Source organism: Gobius niger (assembly GCF_951799975.1).
Source record: "Gobius niger genome assembly, chromosome: 15".
Classification (NCBI taxonomy): domain Eukaryota; kingdom Metazoa; phylum Chordata; class Actinopteri; order Gobiiformes; family Gobiidae; genus Gobius; species Gobius niger.
The window spans coordinates 5,548,543-5,565,109 of NC_136866.1; the positions used below are offsets into that span (position 1 = coordinate 5,548,543).

At 42.1% G+C, this 16,567-nt stretch overlaps 1 protein-coding gene across 1 annotated transcript in view; it reads left to right on the forward strand.

Annotated features, from left to right (window-relative positions):
- The window catches only part of adgrg6 (adhesion G protein-coupled receptor G6), an 85,981-nt gene that overhangs the window by 24,237 nt on the left and 45,177 nt on the right, over positions 1-16,567 (forward strand). Inside the window, exons 3-7 of the mRNA XM_079571866.1 lie at positions 8,736-9,083; positions 11,223-11,365; positions 11,481-11,757; positions 13,979-14,152; positions 15,567-15,614. Of these exons, the coding sequence (XP_079427992.1) occupies positions 8,736-9,083; positions 11,223-11,365; positions 11,481-11,757; positions 13,979-14,152; positions 15,567-15,614 (990 nt within the window). The remainder of the gene's footprint in view (positions 1-8,735; positions 9,084-11,222; positions 11,366-11,480; positions 11,758-13,978; positions 14,153-15,566; positions 15,615-16,567) is intronic.

A 16,567-nucleotide genomic window follows, 5' to 3' on the forward strand; every position in this document is an offset into this window, starting at 1 on the left:
GTCAAATTGAGTGAAATTGCAGTCATTTAATTCAATGCTGAGCCTGAATTATCGGAGGAGGCAAAATAAAAACATCATTTATCTATTTGCTTTTTTCGGGGGAATCAAAGAGTGTTTGGATTTTCCTCCTGTTTGTACATATTAGGCCTGTTTTATCACATTCATGCGTGAGTCTCAGTTTACAGATAGTGAAAAACATTGAATGAAGTTTTGCATCGGGATTGGGACGGTCCGGTAGTATTATCATTTTAAAGAGGGGGTATTATGCTTTTTTCAATCACATTGCACCAGTCTATGTCACACTGCAATGATGGCCAAACCTTCTGTTGGTCTGTAAATGCAGTAAATTAGAATAACTGCCTTGTATAAAATGTCTCTCTCAAAATGGCTGTAGTGAATGTCTTGAAATAGGCCTCTGTCTCTTTAAGAACCTCTGACCCTTTCCGACCCGCCCCCTCCACACGCTGTCTGTGGCATCAGTGGGGAGGGGGTTCTGCTGAGGAGCAGTGGTTGGTTACTCGGCTGGTGACGAAAGCTCGGAGGCGTCTCCAGGAGGTGGGGGCGTTCCTAGGAGGACTCAGGCAAACCTATCCCTAAAATGGCCGCCATCAGAGTTTTTACAGATTACTCAAAAATACGTGAATGTGCCAAGGCAACACTTCAGGCATGTTTTTAATGAGGGAATGACATAATAACATGATGTAAAGCTTGAAAAAGTCCATTTTGCATAATACACCCTCTTTAAAAAAGTCAATACAATACCCTTTAAAGTGATAGTCTGTAAGTTTGCAAAGTGAGGAGACATAGGGTGAAATGTGAAAGTGAACTCCTCCCCTCTTGGAACAGAAATCCCTTCTTAGTTTGCAAAATGAGGAGAGCAGGAACAGAGTTTTGAAAGTAAACGATCAAGCTCCTCCCCCTCCCCTCCTGATTGGATCTGACAGGCTGGTTCACAGGAAAAGCTTGTCTCATTGGTCAGCGCGTGAGGATGCTCGACTGTGATTAGCTGCAGAAATCTGGGAAGGAGGGACTTTGTGAAAAATAATTTAGGTGTATTTGTACTTACTTTACATCAAAATGCAAAACCAGGTGGTCGATTTTGCCCATTTTGTAAAATGTGTAAAACACTTAGACTTCCAGACTATCACTTTAAATTGCATGCCGAGTCAGTGCCGAATGATGTGGATATTGGTGATTTCTAGTGATGGGCCAGTAAAATCTTGTAACAGTTAGAGGCTTTCCTGGTAAAAGAAAAAAACATCGATCTTTTTATTTCATTCAGTCATTTAGCCGCTGTTTGCTCTAGATGGTGCTCCTTACGCTTCCCCCGCCTGGTCAGCCATCCGTGCCGGCTCTTGTACCTCTTTAACCTCTTGACCCCCACCTGAAAGTGAGGACATTTTATCCAGCTTGGCTTTACCCAAATGTAAAAGCTTCTTGAAAAAAGCGTCAAAATAGCGACGAAAACGAGGATGAAATGTGACGAAAAAGTGACGAAAACACAACGACAGCGCTTCAGAAAATGCGACAATAAAGTTACGATCACTTTTGTAGGTTTTAGCTTTCAAATGAGGCGTCACCCTGTTGCTCTCCAGTCGAGAAGCTTTTAGATTTGGATAAAGCCGAACTGGAGAAAATGCGCTCGGTCCAGGCGGTAAGAGGTAAGAGATTAAAAGCAGGACTTCGTAAAGAACAGGAAAACCACAGTTAATTGGAAAATGGGGTAAAAGCAGCACATTTATTCATCCCTAATGACTTTCATTATCGGTATATGGACCAGAAAACATCTGTGGTTTAGCGGCTCGCCACTCAAGGCAGCACAGTGGAACACTCTGCGCCGATGACCTGCTTTGTGACACTGATACGCAACTCGCAGAGTGAAGCACTTTTCAAGACAATTGACACTTTGGTCACGTGACCAGATGTCCCTGAAACAGACTCCGGCGCAGTTTTTAGAACAATGGCCACTTGTAGCAGAGATTCATGACAACGACGCTACGGGCCAACATTGCCCTCCATTCCTGTAGTACCTCAGTGTATGGGCGACAGAACAAGCTAGTTTTCCATTAGAAAGCATTGTACTTTAGACAGCGTGGTGCCAACATTTTTTTTTTCTTTCTACAACTAGATATTCCTCCTGTGAGGTTAGGCACAATCAAAGGGACAAGGCTGGTTTTCGTAAGGTACACTGCAAAAAGTGAATATCAAGCATTGGCTTAAATGTCTTGAATTGAGGAAATGTTTTTTGTTTAAGGCAGTTTTATCTCATTTAGACTTTTTTCCTGATCTGACCAAGTTTATTTTGCTCTTTTGAGGACGTTTGTGACTAGTTCTAAGGTAAATCTCACTTGAAATAAGAAAGTAAAACTGCCAATGAGATAAGACCAATTTTCTTACCCCATTGGCAAAGAAAATTACCTGAAATAAGGACGAAATGTATCGAAACGAGTCAGAAACATCTCAGAACAAGTGAAATAATCTGGGTCAGGAGCCCACCTACAAATTTCATTGTCAAAACATCTCAAATTCGGATTATTATACTCAAATTGAGACTTTTATACTAATCTACTTCATTACTTTTTGCAGTGTACATTTTAGAAATCTCGTATACTAATGAGGGCCGGACTTTGATTGACAGGCCATTAGCATCAGAGCTAATGACTCGGGCTCGGCTACGACTGAACTACACGTCACGCGAGCGCCGAGTCTACAGTGAAGATCCCCAAACCCTTTTGCCCTTTTAAGGAACAGAGCTGTGTAGGAGGAGTCTGTAAACCCGCCATGGATTCCCTTTCGAACGTAGTTGTTAACGTAAACGGGGAGGAGTGAGAAGGAGCTGTCTATGGTGTCGAAGCAATCTGTTTCAGGAAGAGCGATACAAGCTCCGGAGCTCCGGGTTTTTGCCGATGAGACAGCTCAGCAATATGAAAATATATCTCCAAACAGTACAAAAGAAAAACTCTTGTGATGCCGATCGTCCTCTCCTAAAGCCTAAAGTACCCATAGTCTAGTGTTAGTAGTACATTAACCTCTTAACTTCCACCTGAACGGATCCCATTTTCTCCAGTTTGGCTTTACCCTAATCAAAAAGCTTCTTGGGGAAAAAAGCACCAAAATAGCCACAAAAAAATTAGAAGAAAACAAGGATGTAAACACAACAAAAAAGTGACAAAAATTCAACAAAAATGTTACAAAAATTCAACAAAAATGTGACAAAAATGTGACAAAAACTCAACAAAAATGTGACACAAATTCAACAAAAATGTGACAAAAATTCAACAAAAATGTGACAAAAATTTAACAAAAATGTGACAAAAATTCAACAAAAATGTGACAAAAACTCAACAAAAATGTGACACAAATTCAACAAAAAAGTGACACAAATTCAACAAAAATGTGACAAAAATTTAACAAAAATGTGACAAAAATTCAACAAAAATGTGACAAAAACTCAACAAAAATGTGACACAAATTCAACAAAAAAGTGACAAAAATTCAACAAAAATGTGACAAAAACTCAACAAAAATGTGACACAAATTCAACAAAAAAGTGACAAAAATTCAACAAAAATGTGACAAAAACTCAACAAAAATGTGACACTAATTCAACAAAAATGTGACAAAAACTCAACAAAAAAATGAGAAAAATTCAACAAAAAGTGACAAAAAGCTCAACCGAAAAGTGACAAAAATTCAACAAAAAGTCACAAAAACTCAACAAAAATGTCACAAAAATGAAAAAAGAAAAAATTGAAAAAAAAAAAAACATACAAAAGGTGACACAACACAGCAACAATGCGAGGAAAAAGATCAGTTTTGTGGGTCTTAGCTTTCAAGTGAGGTGTTACACAGGCCTATAGCCAAAGATGACAGAATGCATTTGGTTTAGGCGGGTATATCAATATTGTGGTATGGATCTGTCCATCTTTCTTTACTGTAATGTTGAGATGGATTTGTACAACCTCACGTTGATTCTCAGATGATTTCAAACCCATATACTGTTTTTGCATTATACCTCTAAAGTGCTGTTGCTCAAGCCTTTGAAAACGAAGAGCACTTTCAGTATTAGACTTTTAGAATACGACGCGCTTTGAGCGAAGGAGCGCAGCTGGGGCCGCCGCCGCTAAAGCAACACACCAAAGAGTTTAAACCAACAATGGAGCAGCTATTTGAATAAAAGAGGCTTCACAACAGGAGCACACTTCAGCAGGATCTGGTGAAGGATGTGGGCCTGCCGCTGAGTCAGGAGGAGATCAGAGGGAAGAGCACGTGTATTTTCACAATGACGTTGTATCGTGTTCAATCAACTTCCTCTCTCCGGCCTGCGGGAAAGATGAGAAGATGGTTTACACCGGCTTAAGATCAGCCAAAGTTGAAATGGATGAGGAGGCAATGCCATGAAACAGAAATACAGCTTTTCTTTGCATTTTGAACAATTATCTAGTTTTATCCATTTGTGTTTTGAGACTCATTAGCTTTAATCAGTCTCAACACATTCCTATAGATGCACTGTTTTAACTGCTCTATGGTCAGCGCTGCCTTTCTTGTCGGCAAACCCTGGATAAAGCGTAACATGAGCGCTGAAACGTTAGCCGTAGCTTTTAGCCGCGAAGGAGGAGGCTGAATTGACTTCTATCAAACGCACAAAGAGGTGTCCCGCGCTCCCCTCTTTCTCCCGTCTCGCTCTGGGAGGGTCGATTTTTTTTTTTTTTTTACCGCGCCCTGTGATCCACTGATTCCATTCACAAACGCAGAGGCCGTGGCTTTGTGCGGGGGGAAAAGCCTGGAATGTTCGCCTTTTTTTTTTTCTTTTTTTTTTGCTCTTAATTATTTGTGGGAAAACTGGCTCGCTTTGATGCAGAGTCCAAATGTTTCTGAAATGTCGCGCTGAAAGACTAATGGCTACGGATTCGGCAATTTGTCCTGTTTATGGATGTAATGGGCCAGTAAGTGGTGCACCATTTGGCGTCGCGACAGACAACCACCACTTCACTGAACGAGGAGGATGTGTTCGTATGAAGTTGGATGAAAAAAAGCAGTGCATTATTGTAAATCTGTGTGTCTTTCATGTCTATAAAGCAGGTAGATGTTCTCACAATCACCATGCTTTAAAGCAGGGGTAGGCAACGTCAGGCCCGGGGGCCAAATCCGGCCCTTCAGCACAGAACCTCTGGCCCTCAAGATGATTTTGAGAAACATTATGTCACAAATCAGAGAGTACTTTTAACACTATTAGAGTTAAATGGGAGAAATAAAGGTAGAAACACTGTCAATACACCCAATGAGCTCATGTATTATGTACAACACTGGCATTTGAAAGAAGTGCACTGGAAAAGGAATAATCATTTTAAGGAACAAATGACATGAATCTACTTGAATTAAGAGATTAAATCTAAGGTTTGAGTAGATTTGGTCATTTGAGACGAGATTAAACGTCTAGCAGTAGTTATTCTCTTAAAGCAGTACTAAGTAACTCTTCTCCCTAGAGGCCATAAGTGCAACTGCAGGTGTAGTAGCAAGTTACAATTTTTTAACTTATTAATTGTCTTGGAGAGTAAATACTACGCTGACAGGAAAGGCGAAGGGAGAGAGGGTTACTGTGCATCCAATTATACAATGGAAATATTTGTTTTCACTCAAACTTGGCTGTAAATACTGTTTAAAGTGACGTTAGCCCGCAGTTAGCTTTGCCCGTTAGCATGTTAGCTTCTTCTTCATGATTCCATTAGTGTGTATTGCTTTCTCCGGACCGGTGGCAGTCAAGTTGCAAGCATGGTTTTCTGTCCAGAGACACCAGGGGGAGATGAAAGACCCTCCAATCATCCCATAAACACTTGTATTACCCCCACAGGGACTACGGAAAGGATTTATTAAGGTAAACACGTTACTTAGTACTGCTTTAATTCAGAGAATTTTCTGTCATTTCACATGATTTCAAGTGGGTTTTATTCTTGTTCCAGTGGCGCTATAGGATTTGTATCTTGGATTAGTTCAAACCGACTCAAATTCAACATAGAAGAAGAAGATGCACTCACTTTCTGTTTCTGTTTTTCAACATAGAAGAACTTTAATTCAAGCAATTTTAAGTCATTTATCTCATTTAAGATGGTCATTTTTCCAGTGTTGTGCTTTACTTTGGGCTAATAATCAGCGGCTTCCGCCCTCGGCCTATTTACAATAAAGAAAATCGGCCTCCACCAAGAAAACTTGCCTACCCCTGTTTACACTGACATGGTTAAAATGGATGGATTTATACTTTCCCATAATAATCCTATAAAAATGCTGCAACTTTAGACAGTGGCATACACTGTTATGGCTTTAAACCTCTTGCCCCTCGCCTTAACCGAGCACATTTTCGCCAGTGCGGCTTTATCCAAATGTAAAAGCTTCCAGACTGGAATTATAGGCCAGTGTAACGCCTCATTTGAAAGCTACAAAATTGATCTTAACTGATCTTTACCCTCACATTGTTGCAGTCCCTTTTTGGACTTTTTTATCATCACTCTTCTGTCACTTTTTGTCACCTTTTTATCAACATTTTCCACCCGTTTTTCACTTTTTTCCGGTCTTCTGTTGCACTTTGGTCTCATTTTTGTCGCCGTTTTCGAGAAGCTTTCAGATTTGGAGAAGATGTGGTTGAAATCTAGAAATGATGGTAGAAAATGTGCATAGATTTCAAGTAGTGGGACAACTAATGGAAGGAGAGGTGGTTTCACTGATCCCCAACAAAGGCTGGCAGTTCTGTTATTGAAACCCATTGCGAGGGACTTCATCTAACGTGCTTGTGAATGTTTAGTGATTAAGACGGGGGGCCTTTTATATGAACTGTGGGATTCAGGTTCTCGTTGTCCCTCCCGGTCAGGCAAGTGTTAAAATGTCAAGTCAAACTCATCCGTGTGCAGACGGGGGCCGCTCTGACGTTGCCAGCGCATCGGCTGTGGTTTGGCTGCAGCGTCAGGGCTGATCAACGGAGCTCATTGTTGGGGCGTCGCGGAGAGCAGCGCATTCTCTGCTTTTTCCACTTCAGCTCAGTGTCTCTGGGTTTTACATGACTTTTTTTTTTTTTTTTTACGAGAGACACACGGCTCATCGCTGCACCATCCAGAGACATTCATCTTCGTTTTAGCTGCAGGGAAGCCCGAGTGGAAGAAATCCGCTCGGAGACATGTGCTGTCTCTCTGATGTGGTTTCGTAAATTATGATTTAAAGCAGCTTTTTACGGAAATATTTGGACAAAATTAAAACTTCTGTTGCATTTCCCAGCTTGTTCTGTTTATCGTCAATAAAGATAATTGGCAACATTTCCAAACTTGTCTATAGATACGGCTTAGTCAGTCGGTTTAATTCAAGTCAGTTATGGTTCCAGCCGAGGTTGGAGCTTAATGGCTGCTTAAAGGCGCATTATAGAACTTTTTGTGCGAAGAAAAAAAGTTCATATTAGTGCTTATTTGACCTTTCAGTGACCCAATGGTTACTTTCCATCCCAGAGGCCTCTAGGACGCTCCAGGGTCAATTGTTTTTACGGTTTCTGCTAGGTTTTCGCTGCTGATGGAACTGTTTCCACGGTTACGCATACATTCCATCCAGAAAACCCTACCAGGACGGCCACCAGGATTGAAAGTAAAGGCGCCATGTTAACTACACCCACTGTCACAGTCACTGAAATACATACTAATGTTAACTTTTCTTTTTTTCATGTAAGATGTTGCACCTTTAAGAGCATCTGGCATAAACATTTTTGTGTGTATTCGGCAGAGAAAAAAGCATCAAAATGTTTTTCAAAACCCTCTTTATAAAATCTTTACATAATACAGATAAAAAGGACATTTGTATGATTGGTGTGATTACTGTTACTATACTGTTACTACATCCAACATATACACTCAACACAGCATTAACATTGCACATGATCTTTCTATTACTGTCTCTCTTGTAGGATTGTCTCTTTGTGCATGTAATTATAAATATCTTTCCCGCAGTTGTCTTGTCCAATGACACGGCACTTGTTTGATCTTCTGTTCTCACTGAATGGGCCAATCCCCCAACAACACACAGCATTTATTCATCCAGTTTGTTGATGTTCTGATTTATCTATTCCTTGTCTGTCTTCTTTGGGGATCACAGTATCTAGTCTTAGATACTCGTTTTACTCGTAAGCGTTCCTCGATAACTCTGGCATGATCTTACTCTATTGCGCTGTGAATTCAACATTCCCATCTTGAGTCTGCCTTTTTTAACCATAATCTTGACTGCTGATGTTTTATATGTGTCTAATGGTATGTCGTTGGATGTGTCTTGAAATCGTTGGCATTGTTGATCCTGTTTGTCAAATAATAATCCAACTCCTTTGTGTTGCATGTTATAACGGACTTGTCGGCCAGTGCTACTTGGCACACGGTGCATTATAGGTCTTTAAACTTGGGTTCCCTCTCTTTTGATTGTCAGTTTGCTCTTAATTCTTCAAAGTGAGTGTCTTTCTTGCGTTCCTTACTGGGTCTGAAACAACTTCATGTCCTTGACGTGCTAAAAGCTTCTAATCGGCCCTGTGTCTGTGTAGCATGACCCTCCTGAATTAAAAACGCTTTCTTTCACTCAAGAGTCTTTTGATGTGTTCCTAATCTTGACAGTCTGTCTACTGTCCTGCCCCCCCTGCTTTAACCATTGTCCCGACGGGGGGGCTCTAACACATACAAAAGTAATTGATTCCCAAAGTTCTTCCATCTCGCTGCCTCCAGTTCTCGGCTGCGTGGCCCCAGACTGTAACCTGGTTCTGGAGGGTTCCCAGGGGGTGATCAAGTCTCCGTGCTACCCCCAAAAGTACCCCAACCTCCAGGCGTGCCGCTGGGCCATGCAGGCGCCCCCGGGACACATCGTTCAGCTGACGTTTGTGGACTTCGAGCTGGAGGAGGCGCCCGGCTGCATCTACGACTGGGTGGTGGTGAACACGGGGCTGACCGACGTGCGCTTCTGCGGCCTCACGGCGCACGGGCTCACTCAGAACTCCACCGGGAATGAGATGGTCCTGTCCTTTAACTCAGACTTCAGTGTGCAGAAGAGAGGCTTTTATGTGGAGTACAGACATGGTAGGTTATTAGAAAATGGCTATGGCTGCAGTTCTTTCCTATGTCCTCAACGAAATAATCAGTCTCAATGGGTTTAATTATGTTTTGAACCTGATAAACCGGTCATGTTTACCACCACAGAGTTTATTCATGTTAAACCCCTGGAATAGTTCATAGCAGGGGCAGGCAAATTATGGCGGAACATTTACTGTAGCTCTAGTTTTGTTCATCATCTAAGCCACATGTGTCAAACACAAGGCCCGCAGGCCAGATGCGGCCCACAAAATGATTTATTGTGGCCCTTTGTAGAGCATGAATTTCTGAGTGTGCCAAAAAAAAGAAGAAGGAAGTCTCGAGCCCATAACCCCATAACTCCGCACAGGAATTTAAAGAAACAGCCAGAATGTTCACTCCAGCCACTGGGGGCAGCTTAAATTTAAAGCAGCAGAGGGCACTGACATAATAAGAGATCAGGATATAAACAGCATATTATAGCCATGTGGTGAATGGTCAGTCTGCCCCAGGACGGCTGTGGCTACAATAGTAACTTACCGTAACGATGAATAATGACTATATGTAGCACTCTGACAAACATGTGACACAGGCTGATGAATATTTCTGTATTTTTGGAGTGACAGGTGCTTGGATCTCAGTTGTGCATCTCGTTTCTTATAATATCTTGTGGGCCAGTGGATTGATGCTTGAGGACTGGAATTAGGAAATACATTTTATTCAATTTGCAGACACTTTTCTCAGAAATAACTGTCACAAAAAAAAATCACGTGCCCCTGAACTCATGGCAACATTATAAAACAGCTCATATCAACAACATTCTGGACTCTTTGCCTGTTCGGTCTCAAATAATTGTGAAAACAACAAGAAATTTGACAAAACCTGCCAACTATTTTCAGCTATTCAGTCGGTGTATCTCTCGAAAGCATTTTGCACTGTTTGATTCAAAAGACACAACAGTCTGGTGTCCTGTAGAGCAGTTTTATTTTCATTGCAAGGTTCAAAGACTTGTAGAGATCAATGGTCTACTGATTTTTTAAAGAGTCCACCGGCGCTTTGTTTCTTTTTTTCAAAAAGGGAGAGTATGTTTTTATAAGTGCATGTATCACTCCACGTTCAGAGTGATACATACGCATTTACCTGACCCCCAAATCAATTCGCCCTCACAGCCGGCTCCCCCTAAACTCAATGCTCAATTCTCAAAGGTGCACTAACATTGTGTCCTTTTTCTGTGCTGTGTGATTTGAAAACAATTTGACCACTATTCAGATGATTACCAAGCAATTGCGGCTTTGCGGATTTGCAGGAATGACTTTATATTTATTTTATTTATTTGATGATTCTAAGTTCTATTTTAAATTTGAGCTTTTTCACTTTTGGTTAACAAATACACAGACAATTTTGTACCGAGAAAAACATGTAAGGTGGATCTACGAACAGTTAAACATGTTTCCATTAACGTTCATTCGAGAATTTGACTCATATCACACTACCTTAAAGGAATAGGCCACCGTTTTTACATACTGAGATATGTTCTTACCTTAGCTTTGACGAGTTCTTTAGGACCTGTCTGGTCTTCACCCGTGCCTTCAATCACATAAACACAGCGCAGACGGCGTTAGAATTTAGCCTCTCCCTCTCTCCTCTATAGCTCCAAAACAGGTCAAGATAGAAGCTACCAAGCTATTCCACGTTTTCCCTATTTAAATATGGTTAAGTGAAGTGTTACACTACAAAGTATAATTACACAAAATTAAACAATGTGGATTTTCTAAGCGGATAAAAGGGGGAACTATATTGTGAGGCGTAATAATACCAGGAGTAGTTCGAAATCCACGCAGTAATCTTCACTTCATTGTGCGGATGCCACTTCACGTAACCATATTTAAATAGGGAAAACGTGGAAGAGCTTGGTAGCTTCTATCTTGACCTGTTTTGGAGCTATAGAGGAGAGAGGGAGAGGCTAAATGCTAACGCCGTCTGCGCTGTGTTTACGTGATTAAAGGCACGGGTGACGACCAGAAAGGTCCTAAAGAACTCGTCAAAGCTAAGGTAAGAACATATCTCAGTATGTAAAAACGGTGGCCTAGTCCTTTAAAACCCCCAGGTTGTTGAGCTTTCTCTCTAACTCGTCTGTATGCGCTGTAGTTGCTGTGGACCTCAGGAACCAGAAGATCCTTGTAACGAATGGAAACGGACAGGTCACCCAACTCTCGTCCTCCGTCTCCGTCCCCGCGCTCAGCCACCTCACCGTGTGCTTCGAGGCTGAGCGCACCTCGCTACCCTCTAAGGTATGACGTCGGGCAACACGTGGTCCTCACAGCAAAGTGTTCTTTTTGTGTCTGTGTGGCTTTGCCGGGGGTGATTTGCAATAATGTGTCCCGTTCCTGTCTCGTGACTCTGCAGAAAGAGTGGTTCTTCACATACTTGGACAAGAAGAAAGTGGCCCTGAGTTTCGGTGCGAGCGGCTCGCAGATGAAGCTGGTCGTGGATGAACAGGAGTGCTCTGTGGACTCGTTGATATCCCAGGCCAACTTCACGTCCGCCATGAAGCCCTTCTGTGTGCTGTGGTCCTCTGCCAGCGGGAAAGTGGTTCTCTACTACAACAACCAGTACCTCACCACGACCTGCAGTGCTCTGAGCGGGAGATCGGTGTCGGCCGGAGGACTCTTCAGACTTGGAGGTAAGGGAGGGGGGGGAGACAATTTGGGAAACAGGGGTCAGCACAGCAGGCCTGGCGAGCGTTAATTTACTTCAGTATCCTTGACCACAGTTTGTAAATGAGGGACATAGGGAAGGGAAGGGAGAGAATTCAGTTTTCCGACCTCGTAAACACCGCAATCTTCTTCCTCAAGAGAAACTGTGATGAGTGCCCGGGATAACACGCAATTCTGAAGGCTTTGTGGGTGAGATAGGTGTAGAGTAAAATATGGATGGGAGTTGGGCACCAATCAGTTGCCCAGGATGCAGTGCCAGCACGGAATCGCACATCGATAACGCATCAATGCTGCTCTTGGCTGAAGAACGGTAGATGAGTAACTTTTAAAATGATGAAGGCTCACATAATGTCACCTAAATGTCGAAGGGCTTTGCTCGCCTGGGGAGCGGTCTGAGCTGGAAGCGACACTGGCCATTTCTGCGTGCCTTTTTTATGCGTTTATCTCCGCCCTCCCTCTGCCCGCAACTACACCTTTCTCCGGGATGAGGTGTTTCTTCCTCCGCAAATTTAGCTGCCGCGGCTTATAGTAAGGTGCGCTTAATTGGCCGAAAATTAACGTTGCACTAACCCGCAGTTAGCTTTCCCCGCTAGCCTGTTAGCTTTTCTTCGTGATTCCATTAGTGTGTATTGCGCCTCCGGGTTGGAGCAGGGAAAGTTACAAGCATGGTTTTCTGGCCAGGGGGAGATGAAAGACCCCCCAATCATCCCATCAACACTTGTATTACCCACAGAGGGACTACGGAAAGAATTTATTAAAGTAAAGTTACTAGAAAATAGTACGGTATATGGCCATTTGTGGGCATGTTGCGCCTAATTTACCGCTTGAAATGGCCTGTATTACACTTTTAGGGCCCCAAATCTGATTTGTAAATGAGAGAATGCTGTGTGACTAAAAGAAGAAGAAGATCTTTATTTATATAGCGCCTTTCACAAACATAGTCACAAAGAGCTTTACATGAGACTTGGGCTGTATCAGAATGTCCACACTATTCCCTATATAGTGACTATATAGTGCTCACGCCATTTTGTAGGGGTGTCCGAATGTCCAGAGAGAAAAAAGTAGTCCACTCGAAATTTCCCACAATGCATCTCGAAAAGTAGTGAGCATCGATGGTCACTAAACGGGTCAATATAGACCACAATGCATTGCGAGAGTCGGAGAAGAGCCTGACAGAGACAGGTCTTTGAACTAAACAACACGACTGAATGAAATTAGCTGTTTCAGTCGTGTGTTTGTGTTTCTCATGAATAAACGACCTAAATATAAACGGCTACGGTGAAAAAATGCTAATGTTAGCTGCTAACCTTTAGCTTGAGCTTTTAAATGACCGACAGCTTCCTCTCGAATAATCCAAGCCATTCATGTAAAATCCATGTGAAATAGAGTGTATCTGACTCATATTTATCCATAAATATTCCACTGTCTCATGAGTTTGGTCTTTATCACAGAAATACTTTATTCCCGGAGTTTAGCGAACTTTTAGCAGATAGTCACTCAATCTGCTGGCGCTTCGGACACCGGGCTCTGACCGACTTTCCTTTTTTGTGATGATAGTTTTAATTCTAATTTAAATGACAAATAAGACGCCTAAACAGTCGTTCTGTTTCATAAAATACGTTTGTAACAATAAATAAATTAAGATAAAAAAATGTATTTAAAAAAACGCCTTGTGGCTTGTGTCCGAATCGCCAACAGAATCAGTGACTATATAGTCGACTATATATTGCGGGCCTATGTAGTGAATGAGGGGTTAGGGAATAGGGTGGACATTCGGATACAGCCAGAGTACCTCTGACCACCACCATGTATTCACACACACACACGCATCATTCATCCTGGCCTATGCATGTTTTTAGCGATAGGGGAAACCGGAGTGTCCGGAGGGAACCTACACAGACACGGGGAGAACATGCAAACTCCACACAGAAAGGCCCCGTCCAGGTGGGAATCGCTGCGCTACCGGAAAAAAAAATACATAGAAGTACATATAATAAAATACATACAGAGGAGTTTTGCACATGAGCAAACACTTGGTAAATCTTAAATCAATTTTTGTCCATCAGTTCACCCTGAACATGTTGCCAGGCTACACGTATCAAAAGTCATGTTCTGTCGCACAATTGTTGTTGTTATTGTTGATTGCATGACCGGAGATTGACCTGCCGCCTTGTACCTCTTGACCAGGCCAGCAGAGCTTTGATGGCTCCATCTACAACTTGCGCCTGTGGGACTACTCCATGTCCCAGCAGCAACTCAGCTCTCTGACCTGTGACACCGTGGGCAACGTCATCGACTGGGACAACGCTTACTGGGACGTCCCATCCACAGTGGCCCAGACAGACGCCTCGCTCAGCTGCAGTGAGTAAAAGTGCTGGGGTGAATGCTTATAGTATACACAGATATTATCAGTCAGTGGGGGAAGATATAGAATACATTTTTACATAATGAAGAGACGGCTCACTATCCACTTCTCTATATCTGCACTCACATTGATCCTCCAATTCTAATTCCCAGAACCATTTCAATACACTCACTTTACATACATTCTGTCAAAGACTCAAGGCCAAAAAGCCTCAAAACAAAAAGCACATGTTCTTCACTTTCCTGCACTTCTCTGACCTTACAAGCTGCATTTTTAGCGATTTACAATTGAGAAATATCTGGAGTCCTAAGTGTTTCGGGCACGTTGGCTCTTGGCAGAGGCAAGCTTTCGCCACAGGAGGTTCACTGCAGCGGTTCGGACTGAACGCCGGCCAACACTGAGGGCTTTGTGAGAGAGTTTGAGAGAGTTGTGCAGAATCAGGGCTTTTGCTTCGACTCCGTGGGTCATTGAAGCGCATAGGCATGAGGCAGGGCAATAGGCTGAGGTTTTTAGGTGCTTCTCTCACCAGGCGTAGGCGCATCTCCAGCGGCTCAGGCTCACACAGGGTTTGCTCAGGTTAGGTCTGGGGTTGCGTTGAAGTCTTGAGATGCCGCGCATGCATTTTCAATTGGCTTTTTGATCAGTGGCTCCCAGCTGGTAGGTCAGGGTGAAAAAGTGAATCGCAGCGTCATTTTTCAGTGAGAAATAGGCCTTTGCCAAAAATTTTAATATATGAATTGTTTTGTTATAGTTTCACAGTCTTTGATAATCAGGCGTATGATTAAAGCTTGGATCAACAGGACCATTTGTAGATCATTTATTTTTCATATTACTATAATTATTGTTATTATTATGAATTGAAATGTATATTATTATTTATATGTTGTTATATATTGGTTAAGGATCACTGTTTTGTATTATGCAGTTGCATCTCCATATCGTTCTTGAGGTAGCCATACAAATTTCAGCACGCATAATAACGAGTTTTTCATACATTATATTTCTAAACGGGCATTTTTCCATATATTGAAGATATGGCTACATACAATTTCAACAATATCCACCATCTGCTGCAGCCGCAAATGTTCATCCATTCAGGATATGCTGTTGCAGATGACTTAATAGAAGATATCACCGCTACTGTATTTCAATATCCCTCTTTATTATCTCTTCAATAACTTCAATAACACCATCATATAATTGTTGTCCGTGTCTAACTGCAAACGTGTGACCTTGTACCATGTGTCGTTTGTTTTGACTGGTAATGATTGCGATTCAGCTGCTCTTGCTCCGATTCATTAACCATTCATCCCTTACAGATACGGATATAATGATGCATTGTTATGCAAAACCGCCTCCTCTGCTTGATAACTGTGTATTGTCCACTAACGTATGCCTCTTTCTTTGCAGTATGCTCCCCAAATTGCGTTCATTTAACCACTGCTGCGCCAACTAGTGGTGAGTGCTGCTAACAACAACCTGCTTTGTGCGCGTGTGTGTGTGTGTGTGTGGGCATGAGATGTAACATTAACTGCATATAACAAGTATATTTCAATCAGAAAACTATGATAGTGTCTTGTGTGAATGTTGCAACTTATAAATCGGCCGTTGGTTAGAGAAATGTTCAGCTTCAGAGTCCCTCTGTTTGTACAAATAAAATAATACGCTGAAATTCTGTACTGACAATTCCATGGGCATGAATGCTGTCAGTTGTCTGAATTTTCAGCCAAAGGATTCATATGGCATGTTTGTGTTTCTTCATTTTTGTCAAAAGTTAAGTATTACCCTTACACGTTTTTTTCTTTTCTTACCCCTTACATTGAATCCGTGTCCTTGATTAATTCAGCACTTTTTAATAGCTGTGTTTTGAATGCATTGAGAGCAAGCTACCCAATCGTCCACTGCCCAATGATCATTGGTTCTCATTTGCCGCGGTGCCAGTCAGAGAGGCGAGTGTGGCAGGGGCACAAATTGAGAAGGCCGAGACTTGTTGTTTTGCAGCTCTTAAAAGTAGCGCATAGAATAACAGCTTGTCACTGACAGTCTGTACAGAGGTAAGTTTACTTCACACTGTGCTTAGTAAGTCGTGTAGGGGGACTGTAGACGACTATACATGAGTAGTTTCGTTGAGAAGTTTTACTTTTATTTCACTCCATTGGACTTTCTACTCTGCTTCATTTCTATAGAGACTCCATGGTACATAAAAAGCCTAAAATTGGCAGCATATTTTGCCCCTTTTTAAAGCTTCATGACTCCAGAGCAGCAGTTGGCAGTGTGCAGATGTCCTCTTAATGCCACTGACTAACAACAAGGAAATCGGTTTGTTCAAGCCATCATTGCCGTTATGATTTGGTATTCTAATGTTGTAATTACTGCACCTATAGATACAGACGGCATCTCGTCATAGAAGG